The sequence below is a fragment of the Notamacropus eugenii genome, chromosome 4 (genome assembly GCF_028372415.1).
Source record: "Notamacropus eugenii isolate mMacEug1 chromosome 4, mMacEug1.pri_v2, whole genome shotgun sequence".
Taxonomy (NCBI): Eukaryota; Metazoa; Chordata; class Mammalia; order Diprotodontia; family Macropodidae; genus Notamacropus; species Notamacropus eugenii.
Window position 1 is genome coordinate 27,435,359 of NC_092875.1, and position 24,791 is coordinate 27,460,149.

At 43.2% G+C, this 24,791-nt stretch overlaps 1 protein-coding gene across 6 annotated transcripts in view; it reads left to right on the forward strand.

The window, feature by feature from the left end:
• The first annotated feature begins 918 nt into the window (after positions 1-918).
• The window catches only part of VSIG10 (V-set and immunoglobulin domain containing 10), a 35,644-nt gene continuing 11,771 nt past the window's right edge, over positions 919-24,791 (forward strand). For all 6 annotated transcript variants that reach the window (XR_011965306.1, XR_011965304.1, XR_011965305.1 and 3 more), the window contains exons 1-5: positions 919-1,499; positions 5,982-6,272; positions 16,567-16,872; positions 18,501-18,764; positions 24,317-24,610. Coding sequence is in view for 2 of the 6 variants with exons in the window: in XM_072600310.1 (XP_072456411.1) it covers positions 1,415-1,499; positions 5,982-6,272; positions 16,567-16,872; positions 18,501-18,764; positions 24,317-24,610 (1,240 nt within the window). In the remaining 4 variants the exon portion in view is untranslated. The remainder of the gene's footprint in view (positions 1,500-5,981; positions 6,273-16,566; positions 16,873-18,500; positions 18,765-24,316; positions 24,611-24,791) is intronic.

Here is a 24,791-nt window from a genome sequence, read left to right on the forward strand (position 1 = left end):
TGATGGCTGACATTTATTCAGCTTTAAAAGGGCTTTTAAAATATGCATTATTTTATTCCATTCCAACAGCCCAGTGAGGTAAGGTACCATTATCATCCCCATTTTACAAATGAGGAAACGGAGATTCAGAGGTCAAATGACTTACTCTGGGTCACACAGCTAGCTAAGTGTGACCTTAGATTCCTGTAGCTCAGTCAAAAGAGGAAGCTGGATTTCCTATAATCGCTCAGGTCCCTCCTGTGAGTCTATGGAAATCAGCCTACTCCACCCATCAGCTCCAGGGGTTGCTAAAGGGCCCCCTCCCTGCCCCGCTCCCTTTCCAGAAACTTCTGAACTCTAGGTCTGGAATATTTTTCACCCTTGGAATGTTTTTTCACCTCTGTCTTTTATTTTCTCTGGCTTCCTTCAAATTTCACCTGCTGCGGCAGGATTTTCGAGTCACCCCAATGTTCACGCTCTGAAATTGCCTTTCATTTCACACTGTATATATTTTGTTTGTACAGAGTCGTTCGCATGTTTGTCTCCCTCATTAGAATGGGACTTCCCTAAGGACAGAGACCGAGTTTTTTGACTGGCTTGATATACCCAGCCCTTAGCACAATGCTTGGCACTTAGTAGGCACTTTGTAAATTCTTGTTGACACACTAACTGCACTTTGGACTCGGGCTCCCAGGAGAAACAGGAGTTGTCAAGCCAGGGAGTCAGCTCAGAGTGGGCAGGCTGGCAAGCTGGCAGGACCTTTTCACTCTGTCTCCCTGGGGCGGGGTGCGCCCTGGATGCCAGCTTTCCTCTTGGGATCAGAGATCAGCTTGCCTTGGGCGGGGGCGGGGCAGGACTGCCAGCCTGGAGAGAGTGGGGTGGGAGGAGGGAAGGGGGAGCGGAGGCGGGTCCGACGGCTCGGCCCCTCCTCCGCCTGGGCTGACTCCACACCTCACAGGCCCCGGGTGAGGCTAGTCCGGATCGGTGCCCGCCTACCCGGCCGGCCCCCCAGAACTAGAAGAGGAAGTTGGGCTAAGGAAGGCTCCGAGCATCTCTGCGGAGGGAGGCGGGTTAGGCCTGGACTGACCCACAGACAGACAGACTGACCGATGGACACACAGAGCATCCAGCCTGCGGTCCCGCTGCTCTGTGTGTGTGTGAGGGAGTGAGCGGGCCGGTGGGCCGAGAGGGCGAGCGTGCTAGCTTCCCAGGGGCGGGCTGGGGAGAGCTCTGAGCCTCCTGGCCCCTGGGGAGTCCGACAGCTCCTCCCCCAGCCCCAGCATCTTGGCAGAGCCCCCGAGCGCGGGCGAAGCTCTGTGCCAAGAGCGCCCGGAGCGCTGAACTCCCCGGGTCAGCCTGCACTGTGCCCGCTTGCTCCGCCGTGTGCTGCTCTCTGCACCCCTGCAGCCCTAGAGTCACTGAAGCCGAGAACGAGATGCCCCGAGGCAGGGTGCCCGCACCTCTCCTCCTCCTCCTCCTCTTCCTCTGCGAGCAGTCCTCCGCAAACCGCGTTCCTTCAGGTACCTGAGTCTGGGGAAGGGAGGGAGGGAGGGAGGCGAGTCGGTATCTGGACAGGCAGGCACACTTTTCCAGAAGTAGCAGGAAGGGCTGAGCTTTCCAAACCCTGGCCAAGGCAAGGCCAGGAAGGGCTGAGCCAGGCAGGGCAGGGGGGCTGACGCACTGCCTCTGCCCCTGTGCCCAGCTTCCTGTCGCTGCGCTTCCAGTAGTTTCTTTCGAGAGCTGCCAGATCTGGAGCCTCAGCCGTCCCTTGGGGATCTGGGGCTTCGGGGTGGTTGGTCCCCTCCTGGCCAGAGCAGGAATTCCGTCCGTCCCCCCCACCCCCTTCCGGCGGGTGATATTGACAGCCAGGGGTGTGGGCTCTGCGGGACTGGAAACTGGCAGTCCTGGAGCTCTCCAAAGGAACGCTCGCGTGTGTGTTTGTGTGTGCGTGTGTGAGGGTGTGTGTGTGGGGGGGGGGGCGCTTTGAGATCGTCCATCCTGAACTCTGTCTCGGTTTTACAAGCCGCCCTGTCTAGAACTAGGCTGGGAACTAATTCTTTCTTTCCCACTGACTTGTTATGGTTGTCTGTAAATACACAGACTTCCAGACACGCCCCCCTCCTTCCTCACCCCCAGGCTCCTGGCCTGTTTACTCCTCCTCCTCCGCCCCACTCCTACGCTCCTGGTCTGTTTTCCCCCTCCGCCCCGCCCCCACCCCCAGGCTCCGGCCCTTTGTACCCCTCCTGGACCGGACTATTAAGGGAGTTTTATTTAATTCCAAGATTCAGATCAGAGCCAGAAGGGGAACTTTAGAGGTCATTTAGTCCAGTCCCTGGGTTTTACAGATGAGAAAATTGAGACCTGATTGGGAAGGTGACTTGCTCCCTGTCAGGAAGGTAGCCAGTGGCAAAGCCTTACCCCTCTGGATCCAAAATTAGTTTCCTTTCCCTTATTCTGGAAGTTTTCAAATAGAATACTTTTCCTCCTGGAGATGAAAGTTTTACATCCAAGCCAGAAGCCAACTTTTAATAATACATAAAGCACAGAGAGGCAGCTAGGGGATAGGGAGGGGGTCAGAGAGAAAAAAAACCCAGTCTCTTTCCACCACTGCATGCCCTTCCCCTTCTCTTTCCCAGAATTTAGGAGCCAAAAGGACTTTGAAAGACATATGTTTATCCTTTGCTACCCCAGATTCTCTGTCTGTAAAATGGGATGGACATACTCATTCTCTGTAAGCCATATAGTGCGCTAGAGAGGGGATTATTATCATCTGTCACGTTCCCCAAGTACTGTGAGTTTTATAGAACCCTTTCCTAACTAGCCGGACTTCTCGCTGAGCAAATGAGCCCTACCCAATGTCCTCAAAGTTCTCTTGCAGTTCTCAGTCTGTGATCCTGTTTCTCACTTGCTACTTTTCCCATTTAAAGAGAAAAAAATTGACTGAAAAGGGAATTGTTTCTAATACAAAGTCATATGGTTGGCAAGTGTTGGAGCAAAGATTTGAATCCAAACCTCTTCTGACTCTCTAAGATCACCATACCAACTCTCTCTTTCTAAAAAAAAAAAATTATTCTTTATTTTTGTTTAACATTCATTTAAAAAAAATTGAGTTCTGAATTCCCTCTCTCCTGCCTGTCCCTCCTCCAACCCACTGAGGAGGCAAGGGGTGTAACATCACTTATACATGTCCAACCAACTATCTCTTGATGAAAATGGTGATGACCACTCTCGGGGTTTCTAGGGGGATAGAGATGAAAATAGGATCCAGCAAGCCTGCTCTGGTAGGTTGATAGGGATTCAGAATATTCAATTCAGTTCAACAAGCATTTATTAAGTGACTACTTTATACACTGATGGGCAGCTAGGTGGTGAAGTGGATAGAGTGCCAGGCCTGAAATCAGGAAGACTCATCTTCCTGAGTTCAAATCTGACCTCAGAAACTTACTAGCTGTGTGACCCGGGGCAAGTCACTTCACCCTGTTTGCCTCAGTTTCCTCATCTGTAAAATGATCTGAAGAAGGAAATAGCAAACCCCTCCAGTATCTCTGCCAAGAAAACCCAAAATTGGGTCACAGAGTGCTGGAAACAAGCTGTCACGAGCAGACTTATATGTGTGCATGTGTATGTGTGTGTGTATGTGTGTGTATAATATAATATGTAAAACGTAAATAATAAACAAACACGTACTTTTAATCCTTTAAAGATATACACACACACATACACACAAATCCTACCAAATTGAAGAGGCTTTGAGTGAGATTCTCTTTTATCCTGAGGATCATCTTAGCTCTGAGCAAAGAGGTTCATTACTCAGATGACCCTTAGGAAAAAACAAAACAACTGAAAATAATAAATAAACCAAAACCCTCCCCGCCCCCCAATTTTTTTTTCTTTTTTGGCCACAGAAATGCCTCAGGATCCCCTGCTAAAGGGTGGAGGGGGTTTTCCTCTGCATGGAATTTTTCTACACACTTCTGCCAAATTGATGTTCCAAAAACATAGTTCTCTCCATGTCCCTGTCATTCAGTAAACTCCAGTGGTTCCCTATTGCCCCTCTATAGGATAAAATACAAACTCCTCTGATTGGCATTTGAAATCCTTCCCAATCTGGCTCCAATCTCCTTTTCCTGACTGTTTATTATATGTCTCCCCTTCTTGCCAGTATCCAACCCAGTTGACTTGCTTCCTGTTCTGTTCACACCATACTCCATCTCTCCTCTCCATGTCACTGTCCCTCCATACCTGAGATGTGCACCCTCTTCACGTCTGGTTCCACAAAATCCCTCACTCCCTTCAGATCTCAGTTCAAGGTCCACTTTGTACGTGAAGCTTTTCCCAGTGCCCTCCAGCGGCTAATGTATTCCCTCTCCTAAAATCATGTTTATTCATTTTATTGTGTCTCTTGATAGAATTTAAACTCCTTGAGGTCAGGGACTGTTTCATTTTTATCTTTGGGTTCTCAACACCCAGCTCCTAGTGCCTGACACATGGTTGTTTGGTTGTTGTCCTTAAGGGGACCAAAATGACATCACTATGTTGGGGTTAAGGAACAGTGTGTCTGACTGTGGCTGATCAGACCCGTAGGAGCTCAGGAATGCTCTATCACAAATACTCCATGTGAACATTTGGGGTGGATTCTCTAAATTTGTGCATTTCATGTTTCTTTTGAGCTCCTTTAATTCTACTTTGCCTATAGAACACTGCACTTTCTCTGATACTGGGCAGTCCTGTGCCAGTCTCCCATGACACACAATAAATTTCCAAATTCTTCAGAGAGACCTTGAGAATGGCCTTGGGTTGCTTCTTTTGACTGCCATGTGAGTGCTTGCTTTGCATGAGTTCTCTGTAAAACAGTTTTTTAGGCAAGCGTACCTTTGGCATTCAAACATGGCCAGCCCATTGAAACTGTGCTCTCTGCAGTAGGGTTCAAAAGCCTGGCAATTCAGTGTCTGATGCTTACTGAGTGACTGGCAGAGACAGAGCCTACTGTGATGAGACTAGGACTAAACCGTTTTACCTGCTATCCCAAGATGCCAAATCCTGCCCTTTGGTCTGGCGCTAGGGTCTGCTGAGGTGAAGGAGTGGCAAACTTCAAGCACTTCTTCATTCTTCAAACACTTTTTAAGCTCCACCGGTATACAAGGCATGGTGCTGAGTTCTGGGATTACCAAGACCACAATGACACAGTCCTGCCTTCAAGGATTCCATACTGGGTGATTGAGAAGTAGTCTGGTGTAATGGGTAGAGCATAGAACTTGGAGTTGAAAAGACCCGGGTTCTAATCCTACCTTAGTTATATGACTTTGTTTGCACAACCATGATTTCTCCTTCTGTAAAATGAGTGTGGTAAAACTTTCACTTCCCATCCTGTAGGATTGTATCCAGGAAATATTTTGCAAAGTTCAAAGCATTATAGAAATGAGTTCATTTCTGACATATAACCTAATAAATAAATGCAAGGTGATTTGAAAAGGCAGAGAATGGTCACATCTTTAGGCAAGGGGTGGAGTCAGGGAATGCTTCACTTAAGTAATGTCTGAGGTCAGCCTTAAAGGATGATAAAGATTCTGAAGGATGGATTTGAAGAGATAGTACATTCCAAACATGGGGGACAGCTAAAGGCACTGAGGATTCCAAAGCTTTACTGTTGACTTTGGAGGACAGCTAGTTGTGCAGTTATGTTGGAAGGTTGCACGTATGTAAAATAAATTCAGAGAGGTCGGTTAAATCCAGCCCGTGGAGGGCTTTGAGTACTAAACTGGGGAGTTTGTATTTTATCATAGAGAGGATATGATGAGTTAATTAGCAATGTTATTAGCTAAGCTGCTTGTAATCATCGTACTGCCCCCTTGGCCTCTGATCTAAAGTGGTGGCTCTCTGCATTTTCCCCTTTTAAAATTGCTTATTGGATGTGGGGAAAATGTCATAGCCATGAGAATATCTCAGGTGACTGGCCATTTATTTCAGAGTGGTGCTAACCATCTGGCTTCTCTCCTTTGCAGAAACCAAAGCTGTATTTATTGGAGAAGAACAAGAGAACATTACCATACCTTGTAGTAACACCTCCAGCCCTGGGGGCCTGGTGAGCTGGTATAGGAACAAGCCTGAAGCTACCTTTCTCCTTTCTTCCAACACAACCCTCCCACCTGAGTCCCGCTACTCCCTGGTGAATGCCAGTTCCTTACATATCACAGGGCTGGGCCCACAGGATGAGGGGAACTATACCTGTCGGGAAGTCCTGAATGAGACCCTGGGAGACCACCTGGAACACAGGGTCCAACTGCTGGTAGCCAGTAAGTAACAAAAGTCTATTTTTCTGTAAGCCTATGAATGGCCTATGTTTGTTTTATGTTTGGGACAAGAAAAGTAGAAAAAGTAGAGAAAGCTGTGAAGTATCATCCCCACAAGTCATGTTTGCAAGTCTTTGACCCACTGGATATCTCTGTGAACTTGGTGTGGGACACAAAGGGTGGAAGATTTATTTCCATTCAGCCCCTTTGCATTCAGGAAGTAAAGTCTAAGGGAAGAGCTTTGATTAAAGTAACCTGATTGTGTAACTGCTCTGTGTCTCAGTTTGCTCATTTGTAAAATGAGCAGAAGCCTGGCCCTTGTGGGGGGAGGGCATTATGAGACCAAATGGACATTGAAGTGGAAAGAGCCTTGGATTTGGAGCCAGAAGAAGTAGGTTCTAATTCCAGCTCTGCCTCTTACTACCAGTGTGACCTCAGGAAACTCACTTAAATTTCCGGGGCCTTGGCTCCCTCACTGGATGATCCATTGAGTAGGATAGGAAAATCAGATCCCTGAGGACAGAGTCTTTCTCTCATGGACCTCTGAAGCTTAAAAAATTCATCACCTAATGTTGAGAGGATCATTTTTTAGTTCTGGGCTAGACCTAAATAGCTTCTGAGGTCTCTTCTGGTTGATACCCTGGGATTGTTCCGTATCACTCCATTTATATCTGCTGTGGCTAAAATATTCATCACCTAGTGGTCAGCCAAATGACTCATGAACCTCTTTGTGCATAGCTGCACTGATCCTTGGATATCTGGCCATCACTTAGAGGTCTGCTTCTTCCTGCTTGGTAAAATGAAGTCATTGGACCAGATGGTTACAAATGCCTCTCCCAGCTCTTATTCCTATGATAATCACCCCCCTGCCCAACCACCCCTTCTCCTTTTTCAAAAACTCCCATTTTGGATAGAAAAAGTCCACCAGTGTTTGGTAAGGTGGCCAGGTGAGGGCAGAGAAGGAATTTGCCGATTGGATCTGGAGCATATGCGTGTCCACATATACAGGTTGGGACAGGTTTGTGGGTGTGTCTGTGTTGTGTGCAAGGACTGGTATAGCAGGCATGGGGGGCCCCTTGGGGAGCAAAGAGGAAAAGGAAAGAAATATGTTCCAAGTATAAATACGCTCTATGCCTGTATCATCATATAACTGCTTATATGTTCGGAGAGCAAGTTTGAGTCAGACCATCAAGGATTTCACTGAGGTCATAGAATCACAGGTTCTTAGTATCAGAAGCCACAGAGCCCAATAATAAATTATGAATCCTCTTGACAATATGCCCAACAAATGGCTATCCATTTCTTAAAGACCTCCAGTAAAGGAGAACCTGGTTACCTCTCAAGGGAGTCCATTTGGCTTTGGAATAACTCACCATTAGGATGACTTTCTTTGTAACAAACCTAAATGCAATTTTCCCTCATTCTTCCTCCTTCTTTCTCTAAGACCAACAGGAAGAAGTCCAATCCATCTTCCCCAGCGTAGCCCTTTAACTGCTTGAAGACAGCTCTCAGGTCTTTCCTTAGCTTTTCCAGTCTAAGCATCCCTAGTTACTTCAACCAGCACTCTTCATTATCGTAGTCCTTCTTCAACTTCCTTCCTAAGAAGTGGGACCCAGAACTGAACACAGTAACTCCAGGTGTTAGACCTGGGCAGAGTGCATCACCTCCCTCATATCCAATGGTCGCTTTACCTGGATCCTGTGTCTGGGCTGGTTCTTCCTAAGAAGTGGTCCCAGAACTGAACACAGTAATTCTGCGTGTTAGACCTGGGCAGAGTACATTGGGACTATCACCTCCCCTCATATCCAATGGTCGCTTTACCTAGATCCCGTGTCTGGGCTGTTTTTTCCTTAGGAGTCAGCAAGGAAATGTTAGACTTGGAAATCCTAGGCATTGGTCTATGTAGGGAATTTCTGGTCAAGACCATTAGCTATATTGGAGGCAGCAGAAACAGCAGTGGCTTGATGATACAATGATGATAACTCATTTTCATGGCATTTTAAGGATTATAAAGCATTTCACAGCCTCTGTGATGTAGGTAGTGCAGACATCATTGTCATCATCATCATCATCATCATCATCAGTCATCATCCAGATAAGGAAACTGAGGCTTAGAGAGGTGAAATTAATTACTCAGATTCACATAGCTAATATATTTAGTGTCAGGATTTGAATCCAAGGTCTAAATTTAGCAATTTTTCCATAACACTGTCCCCCCAGAAAGCTGTTGGGATAGGGATGGATGACTCTCATTTGGGAATGCCTATGCTAGTTGTTGTCTGGTTGGTGGTTCATTAGATGGAGCACTGAGCCTGGAGTCAGGAAGTTCTGAGTTCATATCCAGCTTCAGACACTTCCCTGGGTAAATCACTTGACCTATCAGCCTCAATTTCCTCAAATGTAAAAGTGGAGATAGTAAAAACACCTACCTCATAGAGTTGTTTTAAGGATCAAATGTGCTTAGCATGGTGCCTAGCACATAGCAGGAGCTTAATAAACACTTGTCCTTTCCTTTCATTCCTTCCTTACCTTTGTTATGAGCCATCTTCCCTGCCTAGGTTGAGGTGACTCTGGAGCATGAGCTCAACAGGGCCGCTGCCTTTTACCTGGGCTGGTACCATTTGGCACAGCCAGGTTCTGCCATTGTGGTTGTCAAGAACTTTCCCCACTGGGGCCATATGAAGCTGAAAAGGAGAATGTTGGATGGGATGAAGAAAGATCTCAGGCTGTGGCCAGGTGAGGGTGTCTTTTATCCAGGGAAGGATTGTTTTGTGCCTTGTTAAATCATCTGAAACTGGAAATGATGATTTAGTTCTGGGTGCCACATTTTAGGGAGAGCATTGATAAGCTGATGTGTGTCCAGAGAAGGGCATCCAGAGTGGGGAAGGGCCCTGTGTCCATTCCACACAAAGATCAGCTTTGCTGTCTCCAGGTGTCTGAGGGGTTGTCGCTTGGGAGAAGGATTAGTCTTGTTCTGCTTGGCTGGAAGGCAGGATGAGGAGTCCCAGGTGGAAATTGTAGAGGCAAATTTATGCTAGATGTCAGGGCGAAAATTCCTAGCTTCGAGAACTGGCCCAGAGTAGAGCTAATGCCTTGGCAGATAGGGCTTCTTTACAGCATGTCTTTAAGCAGAGAATAGGTGACTACTTATTTTGTTATAAGAACTTGTTTTTTTTTTTTTCCAGGTATGGGTTGGACAAAATGGCCTCTAAAGAAGGTCTTTTCTGCTCTGAGATTCTGTGATTGTGTTCATACCAGACTTACTATGAACTTACTGTGTGCCAAGCACTGTACTAGGAGCAGGGGTTACAGGAAGAGAGAGAGAGAGAGAGAGAGAGAGAGAGAGAGAGAGAGAGAGAGAGAGAGGGAGAGAGAGGGAGGGAGGAAAAAGAGTTCCTGCTCTCAGGAAACTTCTGTTCTAGTCTAGTCTCTTCTTTTGTGTGGGTTAAAACCAAGAGGCATGCAGTAGAGACATGGCAGCCTACAGCGGGGAATGAAATGTACACTTTCAGACTTGGACAATGATAATTTATTTTGCTTACCCCACTTTTTTTTTAAATGAAGGAGAGTTCTGTTGTGGGGTTAGTGGGATGGGGTCCATGGGAAACATCAGTGAAATTTAAAAAGAAAGAAAAGGGAAGGGAAGAAAGAATACAGTTATAAAGGGAAAGTCCAGACATCTAAGAGGCAGCGCGTGTCTGTGGATAGAGTATTGGCTTTGGTGGCAGGAAGGTCTGTGTTTGAAGGTGTTGTTATTTCTGCCACTTACTAGTTGTGTGACCCTGGCTGAGTTAGCTTGAGCTCATCTACTGCACTATCTTTTCCTTTTTTGGTATCCCCAGCACATAGTATAGTGCCTGGCACATAACAGGTACTTAATAAATATTTATTGATTGATCAGCTGATTGATGATAGGTTGTAAATCACATTGGGGAAGGGTACTCTCATACCGGGAACTCTCCATCCTGATAAAATGACAGATTCTGATTATCTGAGGAAGAATCGGTCATGCACCAGCAAGCAATCCTTTCCTCCATCTGCTTGTACCTAGAAGGCAGAGAGGTAGGGCAGGTATGGGGCAGGGGGAGGGTGCCTTGGCTATTGCTTGGGCGATCTTTCTAGGAGGACCAAATCAGATTTGAGAGGAAGGATCGTGAGAGCCCAGGAGGAACCTAGGAGCCAGATTCTGAGCCTCACCCTTCCTAAGGGGGTGCTAATAAGAATGTTGACCAGTCAGAATATACTGCATCTCATGATCTGGGCTGAGGGAATAGTATCCTAAGGACAACTCAAAATTTATCACCACACCTTCTACTCTATAGGCCTACCTGAATAGCTAAGGAAGACCAATAGATTTATCCATCACTCCTGCCTTCCTCAAAGTTGTTAAACATTCAATGACCCTGGGGGTTGATGATGCCAGTGATAATAATAGTAAACATTGATAGAGTTTTAAAAGTTCTACTCAGGACCTTCCTCACAATAACCCTGAAAAGTAGATCAGTAATGCAAGTAGCATTGTCTCCATTTTACAGATGAGAACATTGAGGTTTTGAGAAGTTAAGTAATTCCATTAGGGACATACAGTCTTTAAGGCAGAATTAAAACCCAGATATCTTCATGTCCAGCGCTCTGTGCCATTCTGGCATGCCAAACTGTGAATGTGGCACTTAAAAGCTGAGTTGGCCAGGTGGAGAAAATCCAAGTTGTTTTGTCCTGCTGATGTAAATAAATTGAATGTATCTTGCTTGGTGGCTAAGTGGTTGTTGTAAACAAAAAAGAAAGATGGGTATCTTCTTTCTCTTCCATTGCCCCCATGGCTTATACAACATGGGAGGGGATGTACTCAAGGACAGTTGATAAAGAGGGTCAAAGTCATCACTGTTTGGATAGGCATTCATTCATTCATTCATTTAGGAAACATTTCTTCAATTCTGTTCAACAAATGAATGCCTAGCTGTGTGCCAGGCAGAGTGCCAGGCTCTGGAGGTATGAAGACATGAAACAGTTGTTGCCTTCAAGGATTTTACATTTACTGGGTGGGGAGCAACACACACACAGATAAATAAATGGATGGCAATTTGAAGAGGGAGAGAGCATTGGCAATTGGGAGAATCAGGAAAGTCTTCACAGAGGAGGTGATTCTTAAGGTGAGCCTTGAAGGAAGCTAGGGATTCTAAGAGGTGGAGGTGGGAAGGGTGTGCATTCCAAGTGGGAGGGACAGCCTGTGCAAAGGCATGGAGGTGGGAGATGCTATTATAGGGCATGACCTATATGAACTAAATAGATGATTTTTTTTGCCAAAAAGGCAGAATTCAGATATTTGTGTTAAGAACAGCCTGAAAACAGTTCTGAAGGCCTAAGAAAAAACTATGCCATAGATAAATGTGCTGAGAGAATCTATTTTTTAAAATTTTTAAAAAATTAATTTATTTGTTTTCAGTTTTCAACAATCACTTCCATTAGTTTTAAATTTTCTCCCCCTCTCTCCCTCCCCAAGACGGCATGCAATCTTACATGGGTTCTACACATGCATTTTTTTGAACACATTCTCACATAAGTCATGTTGCATAGAAAAATTAAAACAAATGGGAGAAACTATGAGGAAAACCAAACCAAAACAAAACATAGCACAAGAGAAAATAGTCTGCTTCATTCTGCGTTCCAATTCTACAGTTCCTTCTCTGCATGCGGATGGCATTTTCATCGAGTCCTTTGGAAATGTTTTAGGTCAATGTTTTAGGTCCTTGCATTGCTGTGAAGGGCTAACTTTATCAGAAACAGTGAGAGGACCTATTTCAAAGCAGCTTAAAGACAAATGTTGTGGACTGAAGGTGGGGATGTCTGCAAGGCATTGTTGGGACAGTTAGAGGTGGCATAGTGGATAGAGCACTGGACCTGGAGTCAGGAATATCTGAGTTCGAATTCAACCTCAGACATGTGACCCTGGGCAAGTCACTTAACTTCTGTCTGCCTGTTTCTTTTTCTCTTCAAAAAATTTTTTAAAAATTTATTTTAAAATTATTTAATTTAAAACATATTTAAATTTAAATATTTTAAACTTTAAATTTATTTTAAACTATTTAAATGTATTTAAATTTCAATTTATTTTAAATAAAGAAAATTGCCATGTACACAACAGAACGTAAGAGCGGATTCAGATTGTAGCAATGCATTTCCATTTCAAGAAAACCTATTTCATAAATATTACACGTTGTTTTCAAAGCTGTCCAGCTTTTCTGTGCTTCCTTGTAGGTTTTCTTTTGTTCTTTGCCGTTAACTTTTTACTTTTTGCTTTTTTTCCTCCCCCCCCGATGTGTACAATTAAGTGTGGATATATGTGTGTGTGTATACATACACCCGCATACATGTATATACTCACACACACACACATATATATACACATAGATATCTATAAACACACACATATATATACACATAGATATAAACACACACACTATATATATATGTACACTATATATATGTATATACACATATATACTCAGACATATAACACCACACTATGCTTATTTCTGCTTGTTGTCTGTTTCTCTGAAGATGGGTAGCATCTTCCTTCATAAGTCTAAATCTTCCCATGGTTTTCTAAATCAACCAGCTCATCATTTCCTACACCACAACAATATTCCAACCCAATCCCATTCTATTTGAGAGATTGTCTATGGAAGTTTCTCCCCAATTTTCTGCATCCCTTCTATTCTTGGCTCCACAGGTTTTATTGATACAAGGAAATTTTGATTTAAAATAATCAAAATGATTAATTTTACATTTTAACAATGCTCTCACCTTATGAAAAGGTTTAAGGTCTGATACTATTAAATTTGCTTCCTTTACATCTCTTCCCCCCCGTTTCCTTTAAGTTCCTGACCTTTTGTTCTTCTAAATGAACTTTATTATTATTTTTTTCTAACTCATTAAGATAATTTTTGGGTAATTTAATTGGGATGGCATTTCATAAATAGATTATTTAGGTAAAATGTTCATTTTTTAATGATGTTTGCTTTACCTACCCATGAACAATAAATGTAACTTCAGCTATTTAGATCTAACTTTATTTGTATGAAAAGGTTATGTTTTTATTCGTATAGTTGTCTGCCTGTTTCTTTCCCCTTAAAATGTAGGTAGCACCTACATTCTAGGGTTGTTGCAAGGATCAGAAGAGATTTATAAAGTGCTTGTCAGCATGCCTGGCACAGTACATAGCAGGTACTCAATAAATGCTTATTTTCTTCCTTCCTTCCTTCCTTCCTTCCTTCCTTCCTTCCTTCCTTCCTTCCTTCCTTCCTTCCTTCCTTCCTTCCTTCCCATCTGTTGATTTCCATATGACTTTTCAAGGTTTTGAGGAATATAACTGAGACACTGTAAATCAGAATTATTGGGTAACTATGAGGGAAATTATTTATTGTTTTATTTGGTCATATTTAACTGAACTGTGAATCTGAGTTTTTTCTAAACTGAGTTAGGGATGGAGCTTGATTCTGAGGCTTTTGAGGTATAAGAGAAAAGATATATCTTTAAACGATCCCTGCTTCCTGCTGGAGAGCACAGGAGATTCAGCTGCCTTGGGTTGAGTCTGCTGAGAGAATGGATTGAAGCCTTAGTGGATTCTGCAACTGCTTGGACCTCAGTGCAGGTCCGGGACCTCTTCTGGTGCGTGAAGAGTTAGTTGAACTTCTTGCTCTTTAGCACCATCTAGAGGATGAGCGTGACTAAGGATAGAAAAGTCCCGCAAGATGCTTTGGAGTCTGATTGGAGGCTAAGTAAGGGGGTGGCTTCCCTCTAGTGTTAGCCACATCCAAAAAAGGGGGGAAACTCTCATGGTCTTAACTTATGTTGCTTTTTCCTGCCTGGAGAAAGAGAGAAGATCCTCAGTGTCCCCAGAATTGTTCAGTTCTCTGGCTTCAGGCAGCTTTTTATTACTGAGAAAGCCCAGCCAAGAGAGTAGACCTAGAAAGCCGCAGACCCCAGACTCAGGGCTGCTGTTTCACTGAAATGATCTAATGTGACAGTTTTACTAAAAGAGCTTACTGCATCAGTGGCCCAAGAATCATAGAGAAGGAGCTTTGTCTAGAAGGGGAAAGGAAAAGCTCAGGAAGAACAGATTATATGAGATATAGACTGTTCCTAGAGTAGATAGATGATAATGATGATTTAAAAATAGAGATAGTTAGCATTTATGTAGTGTATCAGGCACTGTATGAAGTGCTTTACAAATATCTTGGTTAATCCTCAAAATAACCAGGTGCTATTATTATCCTTATTTTACAGTTGAGGAAACTGAGGCAAACCATAATGCTAGGAAGCATCTGAGACCAGATTTGAACTCCAGGGCTGGTATTCCAGGCATTATACCACCTGGACTTCTGGACCTCCAGGTCTGCAGTCCACATTTGTGAGTTGCCCAGGGCAGTGTGTTTCTCCACTTAGGTACTTCACAAGAGACTTGCCCAGTCTCTACCACATGTGCTGTGTGTATTGGTGGGAGAGTATAACTCACGTTTTAGTCATACTTGGATTATTTCTGCTTTTGATGAATAAATGTTAGGCTAATTTTGATTGATTGCTTTTACCTTTTTAGTAAATGTTTCATGTTCATGAGTACACAGTGTCATAAGTGACTGATTTGTTGAAATGGTAAGCATATGGGTGGGGGCTTTGTAGTGGTGAATGGAGGGAATATATCTCTCCCTACCCCTAGCACCCTGAGATTGTGTGAGTTGTAATAGCAAGGTGCCATGTCCAACTTAATATCCCTGGGAAAACTCCTCAGACCTGCTAGAATGAATGTAGTTTGAGGTGAAAGTTGGGAGATTTTAAGCTGAAGCTAGGGAGGCAGAGAATACTCATTAATAATATAGAGGCTAGCATTTATCTATCACTTTAAGGTTTGCCAGACTCCTTACATTTACCATTTCACTTAATCCTCCCAACAACCCTGGTAGGTAAGTGCTACTACAATCCTCATTTTATAGATGAAGGAATTGAGACTGAGAGAAGTGAAGTTGTTTGTTCGGGTTCACAGAACTGGTAGGTTTCTGAAGGAGGATTCAAACTCAGGTCTTTCTGATTCCCAGGTTCAGTGCTCTCTCCCCTCTGCTAACAGCCTTAGCCTAAAAAGGCCAAGGTCTCCCTTTGCATCCTGGGCTGTCTCCAGTCATCTTGATGAATATCTGGTTGTGTTTCCTTGCACTCAATTTAAGCTGATCTTTTTTAGGTCTCAGTCTTTTTAGTGTGTTCTAGTTAATCAGCCAGTAAGCATTTATTAAGTGCTGAGAGAAAGGATTATTTCTTTCTTGTATTAATAATTATTTCTTAAATCATTGTATCTTTGAATTATTGAAGGTTTTTCTCCTTTTCTCCTTCCTCATCCAGAAATCAACTAGTGTGGAAAATCTCTTGTAAAGATCTTCTCATACCAAAGATCTAATCAAAAACAACAAAAGAAATTCTAAGTTTAGGTTAATGGATGGATTCTTGCTCGTTGTGTTTATGCCAACAGGTCGACAGGTCTGGGAAAACCTGGATTCTCCCTTTTGTCAGAAATTGATAAGTCCCTTTGACCAAGACTTGGATGATCCAAGTCACATCTCCAAGACTCTCATTAGAATGAGACCATCATGATAATATTCATTATCTCATTACTTGTTGGCCAATCAGAGTTGATTGCCACCAGTAGGTATGCCTGTTCTTTCAAAGACATGTAAACTGTGAGCCTACCTATCTTTGGCATTCAAGAGTGTCACTGATCTTTTATTAAAAGGCTAGTATTATTAATAAAATGACTACTCAGAAGTTATTCCTCTAGAACTTTCAAAATATCACAGTGCCTACTATATGCCAGTCACTGTGCTAAGTGCTAGGGATACAAAAAAAGGCAAAAGATAGTCCCTGTCCCCAAGGAGTTTATGGCCTAATGGGCAGTATGGTAGAGTAGGTAGAGAGTCAGCCTCAGAGACAGGAAGACCTGGATTCAAGTCTTGCTTCTTACATTCTGTCTGTGTCACCCTGAATAAGTCTCTGTGCCTTAAGAAACTCTCTAAGACTATAAACTGCAGAAAAGGGGCCAGCCTGAATGGGTGGAGTGCATTTCTTCACTATACAATCTCTTAAACTAAAGAAATCCAAGTTCTATATCTCTCCATAGATTTTAGGACAAGGGAATTTGGGAATTAGGAGGCAACTGTATCACCTTTTTTGGAGGGGAGGGCATATTTGTTAGAGCTATCTAGAAGCCATCTTTTGGACATTTTTTCCTTCCTCCTTGTCACCTTCATTTCAGGTGGTCCCACCCAGATTGACATCAACATCTATCCCACTGGAATCCATCCGAATGGCTCCCTCTTTGTCGCCAGGGGCTCCCGGGTAACCTTCAACTGCAGCAGCAGCTCCTACCCACCACCCATGGTGGAATGGTCCTTCCAGCCACCAGCATCCAGCAGCGAGCCCTTTGGGGTCAACAGTGAGATCTTCAGCTACTTTGTGCTCCAGAACATGTCGCCCGCACTTCAGGGGAATTACACGTGTTTGGCCACAAACATGCTCAGCAAGAGAGTTCAGAAAGTGACCTCTGAGCTCCTGGTGTATTGTACGTAAGAAGTTTGATTCAGGATTTGAACTCATATCTTCTTGACCCTAGGTCCAGTGCTCTGTCCACTCAGCCACCTTGTCATTCATTGCTTTCCCTTAAAAAAAAAATTGCATTGTCTTTTTTTTTTTATACCCATCATTTGCCATTAATCTTCCTCTCAGCCCTTTTTAGCAAAGAATAACATTTAAGCAAGACCAATCAACACAGGCCAAGTCTGATAGGTAATGCCCCATTCCTTATCCAAGGTCCTCCACCTCTCTACTGAGAAGAGAAAGGTGTGGTTCATTGTACCACTTCTCCAGGATGGAGATTCTTTATTACAATTCATTAGAGTTTTATGGACCTTTTATCATTTATATTATTGGCATTGTATATATTGATCCCCTTTTCCTGCTTTCTTTGTTTTGCATCAGTTCATACAAATCTTTTCATGATTTTCCAAATTCTTCCTATTTACTTTGTCTCCTGGTATAACACTATTCCATTATATCTACATCCTTTACACACAGCGTGAGAGGAGGCGTCATGGTGGAGGAATGCAGTGATGTCAAACGCAAATAGAAAGAAACTTAGAAAACCACAAATTCACATTATCTCTGTCAGCCTCTCAGTATCAGACTGTAATTTGCAAAGCAGTCAACATAACTGCATTGGAAGAAGAGTTTTTTCATTATATCAATGAAATTATAGGTTCAACTCAAAAGCAAAAATACAGCATGGTATAGTAGAGTCAGGAAGACCTGGGTCCAAATCCTGCCCCTGACACATACTAGGCTGCGTGACTCTGAAGAATCTACTTAACCTCTCTGTGCCCCAGATAATTCTAACTCTGTAAAGTACAGAAGCTTTGCAATCTTCATTAGTGGATAGAATTTTCATACTAGGAGCCTCACACACCAAATGAAGTCATAGGCCTGGACAAAAAAAGATTAGAGTGCTAAAATCAGTACTAAAATATCCTAGGCATACAACAGTTGTGCGGTGCTAAAACATAGGACTCTAATGAATATCAAGGGAAAATAGACCTTGCATTAAAATTTTATATTTGCAATCTACAGAAGGGAAAATCCTCATATGTAAAGGGAGACATTGTCCATACTTCTTAGGAACTGATACTTGTCCTTTTGCTAAAGGAGAGAATAAAGTTTTGTGATAAATGGAAAAAACACAGCTTGCCAACTTGCAGAGCTAACTGGGGCACGGTAATCTGGGCACTTGCCAGGGTACTGAATTTTGAGAGCGCTGAAAGTATCTCTAGGCCTCCCACAGCATGGGAAGAACAGATGTTAGGACATTACAAGAATGATGGGTTAAAATAGAAAACAGAGGGTGGGCTGGAGTGAGCTCTTCCCTTACCCCACCCTGCTCTATCTGCCCCCAAAACTCAGTATATACTTTGAGTCACTGCCCCAGGCATAAAAATTCACCCTTAGTTTACATTTCTGCCCATTCCCTTTACTTGAGAGGGGAAAAAAAGGAATTTTTATATTTTTGGAGTTGCCAGAGGTTTCAGCTATATGAAGATAACTGACTGGGGCTGAACTTTTTGTTGTCTCAGCCCTGTCATGTTAACAGATGACCTGGTGCCAAAGGGAACCAGCTAGAGTTGTCCTTGTGTTTTACAGATCCTCCTTGGTCAGACCCACAGTGCTGGGCAGAGACGGCTGCCATGGGGTCTATGTTACAGCTCATCTGCCAGTGGTCTGGAGGGTATCCAGATCCTGTCTTCCTGTGGACAGAAGAGCCAGGGAGCTTGGTCTTGGGCAATTCAAGCTTGGGTGTAGAGACACTCAATCGGTCCCAGTTGTCTGATGGCAAGAAGTTCAAGTGTATTGGGAATCATATCGTGGATTCGGGAATGACGGGGACCAGCTGCGTGGTCCAGATAAGTGAGTCTCCTGTGGAAGAGGGGTTGCCATTCCTTCATAGGATACCTAGGAAACAAGGAGTATTTGGGAGCTTCCCCTCTCTACCCGCTTCTTTCCTTCTGTTGAATTTTGTAAACATTTAATCAGGTATGTTGGTTCTACCTGTATGTCTAGTGATCCCTAAAAACTTCCATTTTGACCATTGGTGAGCCTGTTTCCCAAAGGTATAGCCAAGAAAAGGCCCACATGTGGGAAAATGCCAAACACTAAAGAAGGAAGGTCCTTCTTTTTTCCAGGATAGGAGATATGACCTTCTTTCTTTATGTGCCCATAGAATACACAATCTTCATTCCTGACTTTCAGAATCCTTCTCTTTTAAAAAACAAAAGTTTTTTGATGTCTTTTTTTTTTTACATCACTGTCAGTTCCTAAGCCCTCCTTTGTAACAAAGAAAAACAGTTAAGTAAAATTAACAGAAAGTGACTGATTCTGAGAGCAGACAACATTTAAATATTCTGTCTCTATTGCCCCACCTCTTTATTGGAAAAAGGAAATAATCATTCTTATAGTGCCTACTAAGCACCAAGCACTTTATAAAAATTATCTCATTTGATCTTCACAGCAACCCTGTGAGATAGGTACTCTTACTATTCCCATTCTACAGTTGAGGGAACTGAGGTAGACAGAGTAGTTTAGCAGCTTGCCTGAGGTCATGTAGCTAGCAGGTATCTAAGATTGAATTTGAATAGAGGCCTTCCTGATGCCGAGTCCAGCTTCTATCCACTGGGCCACTTAGATACCTCAGAAGTTTGTTTCCCTCTTTGTATTCTGGTACTAAAATTGGTCATTGAAAACAATCCAAGTAATACTAGTGGGTACTCTAGTACTAAGACTGCTAAGTGGTACCATAGTGCATAGAGTGCCAGGCCTGGAGTCAGGAAGACTCATTTTCCTGAGTTCAAATCCAGCCTCAGCCATTTACTAGCTATGTTACCTTGGGCAAGTCATTTAATCCCTATTGCCTCAATTTCCTCATCTGTAAAATGAGCTAGAGAAGGAAATGGCAAATTAATCCAGTATTTTGCCAAGAAAACCCCAAATGGGATCTCAAAGTCAGACACCACTGAGTTGACTAGACACTAGTGCTAAAATTGGTCGTTGCAAACAATGGCTCCCTTATAGTGTTGCTTTATCTGCATTATTATTGTCATTGTATACGTTTGTATACAATGTATACATTGTATAAGTTTCCTTAGTCCACTTTCTTTACCCTGCATCAGTTTATAAGTCTTCTCATGTTTCTCTGAATTCCTCATAGATGTAGTTTGTTACAATGTAAAAACATTCTGTTACATTGATACTCTGTAGTTTGTTCAGCTGCCTTCAACTGATGGGCCCCCACTTTGTTTCCTATTTCATGCTGTCATGTAGTCCTGCTCTGGATATTTTTGTATGTTTCCTTGTCTGTGACCTCCTTGGGGTATATGTCCAGTAGTGAACTTCCTGAGTCCTTCCCTTTTTTTAGGTCTCATTCAGTTGCCATTTATTTCATAAAAGTTTCCCTGATCCTTCCACCCAAAACCTTATCTCCCTTCTCAAATATTCTTAGAGTCAGTATCGTAGATTTTGAGCTGAAAGGGACCTTAGAGGCCATTGAGTCTAGCTATCTCATTTTGCAGATAAGGAAACTGAAGTCCAGAGAGGTTAAATACCCAGGTCACATAGCTGTTAAAGGCTTGAGGTTGTATTTGAACCCAGGAACTCCCAACTCCAAATTTAGTGCCCTTTATCCAGATCTTTCCTTTGTTTCAGTTCATCTTATACTACTCTGTACATGTTGCCTACGTCACCTCCCCTCATGAGGATGGGGGACTCTGCAATTTTGTCTTTGCATCCCCAGTACGTCCTCAGTCATTGACTTTTATTCCAGGAAGAGAGAATGAGGCTGACCTGAGTTCAAGTCCCACCTCTGACATATATTGGTTGTGTGACCTTTGGCAAGTCCCTGAACTTTTTGAGGCTCTAGACCAGAAGTGGCAAACTCAAATAGAAGCATATATCCCTTCTGGTGGCATAGTGATTCAAAAAACTACAAACTAATATTAACTATGTTTTATTGTATTTTTATTGATTTTGTCAAACATTTCCCAGTTATGCTTTAATCTAGTTTGGGTTCAGTGTGATGAAGTTTGTCATTTCTGCTTTAGACAACCCTCTAAGGAGCAGAGAAGGTGCTGACCTGCATTGGTAAAGGGAATTTTCTCATCTGGGAGTTCCCTGTATCAGTACAATCACAGGTCCAGTCCCTTCCTCTAAGATTTATATAGCGAGTTAAGGTTTGCAAAACATCTTAAATAAGTTATCTCATTTGACTCTCACAATCACTCTGTAAAGTAGGGGCTAATATTATTCAAGAGGGAGGAAGCCAATTTTTTTTTTTTTATTTTTCTTAAGGACCTACTATGTACATAATGTGCTTGATACTGAGGAATGTGAAAATAAAAACAGAATGATTCCTGCCCTCAAAAAGCTGGGAGAATACTGGGAGAATACAACATTTATTCATTCAACAAACACTTATTAAGCATGTACCATGTGTTAAGCACTAGTAAAAATGAAACAGCCCCTGCCCTCGAAAAGTTTACATCCTATTGAAGAGAAGCAGCATGTATACAGAAAAGTACATGCAAAATATACAGAACTATCTTCTCAGGGGATAGAAACAAGTAATTGGAGTGGGGATTAGGGTACACTGAGTGACACAGATGTGACAAGAGATGTTTTCTAGCTTTGTCATCTTGGGCAAGATGCTGAAACTCTGCCTCAGTTTTTTCATCTTTAAAATGGGGATAATAATAGACCCTACCTCCTAAGGCTGTTGTGAGGATCAAATGCTATAGTATTTATAAAATGTTTTGCAAATCTTCAAGTGTTATGTAAAGACTAATTGTTGTTATTATTACTCTTACTGGCAGCTAGGTGGCGCCAAAGTGCATAGAGTACCAGAACTCGAGTCAGGAAGACTCATCTCCCTGAGTTCAAATCCAGCCTCAGACTCTTACTAGCTGTGTGACCCTGGGCAAGTGACTTCACCCTGTTTGCTGCAGTTTCCTCATCTGTAAAAGGGGCTAGAAAAGGAAATAGTAAACTTCTCTAGTATCTTTGCCAAGAAAACTCCAACTGGGGTCACAAAGAATTGGATACAACTGAACAACAAATTACTATTGTATTGTATAGGAGGTACATTTTAACCGATTCTTTAATGAAGTAGGGAGTCTGTACTTCGATAAATAAATGTAAATTATTTGAGAGAGATGGAGAGCACTGGAGGAAGGAACAAGGTCAAGGAGGACTTCAAGAAGGAGTAGTGGGACCTGCTCAGTGCTTAGAATAAAGATAGATAATAGGGAAGGTTTTCATTCAAAGCATGGAGAGTAGCCTATGCAAATACATGGAGGTGGGAAATGGGTTGCTGAGTTTGGAGAACAGTGAGTAGGCTAGATGGCTTGAAAGAAGAATATATGAAAGAGAGTTCTATGTACAGCTGGAATGGTTCTGTTGGAGAATCTTAAAAGCCAGGCTTGACAGCTAAATTAATGTGTAGAGTACCTAAGGAGAGGAAAAAGTCAGCCAAGTCTTTGAGGTTATGAACTTGGATGACTGGGAGGATTCTAGTACCCTTAATACAGCTAGGGACAGTTAGAAGATGGGTTGGTTTGGGGGAAAAAGGTGATGACTTCTTGAGTTTGAGATGCTGCTAGGACATTGGGGTGGAAGCATCCACCAGCTGGTAATCCCAGTTTGTATTTCAGGGGAGAGATCAGGTTTGGTTATAACCATATGGGAGTCATCTGCATAAAGGTGACCATTAAACCCATGAGTAGAAATGAGATCACCAAGGAAGAAAGAGTAGAAAGAGGAAAGGGCCTACCCTGAAGGAATACTCATGCTTAAGAAGATCATGGAATCATAGATTTAGGGCTGGAAGGGACTTTTTAGTAATCTTAGTCATGTGAGATGTGAGTCACTTTTTGTGACCCCATTTGGGAATTTCTTGGCAGAGATGCTGGAATGATTTGTCATTTCCTTCTCCAGCTCATTTTACAGATGTGGAAACTGAGGCAAACAGGGGTAAGTGACTTGCTCAGGGTCACACAGCTAGTAAGTGTCTGTGACTGGATTTGAACTCAAGAAGATGAGTCTTCCTGACTCCAAATCGGACATTCTGTGCACTATGGTGCCACCTAGCTGCCTCCAAAGGACTTCAGAGACCATCCAGTTCAACCCCCTCATTTTACAGATGAAGTTGAATGCCTAAGTGACTTGTCTGTAGTTAAACAGCTAGTGTCTGGATCAGGATTTGCACCCAGGTCTGCCTGACTCCAAGTCTAGTGTGCTACCCACAAAATCTTTCTTAGTGGCAGATGATGAGCCAGCAAACAGACTGGAGCTGAAAAGAAGCAGTGATAGAGATGAGAGAATAAAGAAACAGCAGAGTCCCAGAAGCCAAGGGGAGAGAGAACCTCTCAGAGGACAGGGTCATCAACAATATAAGAAGCTGCTATCCCGTTAGGGAAGATGAGAAATCAATAGCCAAAGGAATGAACTTCTAACTTTCAAGTTTTGTGGCACTTGGAAATGGAAAGAGATTAAGGGCAGAGAGGTTCTGAAAGCAGACATAGGGTTGATCAAAGAAGGTTATCTCTGAATGAGATCTTAAAGATCATTAATCCACATGTAAGGAAATTCAGGTTAGGTGACTTTCCCAAATTCAGGGTTGGAACCCAGGTTCTGCCACTGCAAGTCCAATGTTCTTTCTGCATCATTGGTAGAATCAGAGAATTTGAGAATTAAAAGGGTCCTCAGTGCATTCTAAGCCAACTTGTCCTTGATAAGTGGGCATCCAGCTTCTGCTTAATGATGCCTAAGGAGAGGGACCCACCCCCTCCAGAGGCAAGCGCTTCTACCTTGGGACAGCTCTCATTGTTAGAAAAGTCTAAATTGACCTCTTTAAAACTGCCATATTTAGGGGTAGTTAGGTGGCACAGTGAATAGAGCACTGGCCCCCAAGTCAGGAGGACCTAAGTTCAAATCTAGCCTCAGACACTTGCTAGCTGTGTGACCCTGGGCAAATCACTTAACTAACCCCAATTACCTCAAAAACAAACCACGAAGTTTGGTAGATCAAAGACAAATTTTGGAGAGTGTTAGAAGCAAGGCTAAGGAGTGAATTTTCAATCTAGTGGTTTGGTGGTCATCTGCTATTTACTCCCCAAACCCTAGTGAAGTGATTTCTGGAGGCAGTGAAGTACAATGGAAAGTGTGTTAGCTTGGAGTCAGAACCCAGGTTCAAAGCTTTGGCAGTTCCTTTAGGCAGTTTACCTAACCTCTCAGGGCCTCAGTTTCCTTCTCTGTAAAGTGCATGGGGTTGGCCTAGACAGCCTCTCAGGTATCATCCAGCTCTGTGATCCTGTAAGGAAGAAGTCTGGCTGGAATTTACCCTGAATCTCAAGCTAGCTCAAACTTGGCTGTATAAACATCTGTCTTTCTTTCTCTCTCTTTATGACTACCAGGTGGACCCACCCTTCAGTCTGAGCCAATGAAGACCTGCTTCTTGGGAGGCAATGTGACCCTCACCTGCCAAGTGTCTGGAGCCAACCCCTCGGCCAAGATCACCTGGCTGCGGAATCTCACTCAGCCAGAGGAGGAGATCCTGCCCAGCTCACGTTACCTGATAACACACAAGGACTCAGTCTCTACTCTCACCATCCTCAACTGTTCCCAGGGTGTGGATGAAGGCTTTTATGTCTGCAGAGCAGAAAACCCTGTGCGGATGAGGGAGGTGGACATCTGGCTGACTGTGAAAAGTGAGTGTGACACAGCTGGCTCCCAGGAGCTGTATGGTAGGGGAAGGAGATAAGGTTGTCCAATCTTAGAATGGACAAGAGAGTGATGCTTTGGTGATGCTTTCTCCACAGCAGGTAGACCGCAGTCATCATAGGTTTAAAGCTGGAAGGGACCTCAAAGGTCATCTAGACTAATCACCCC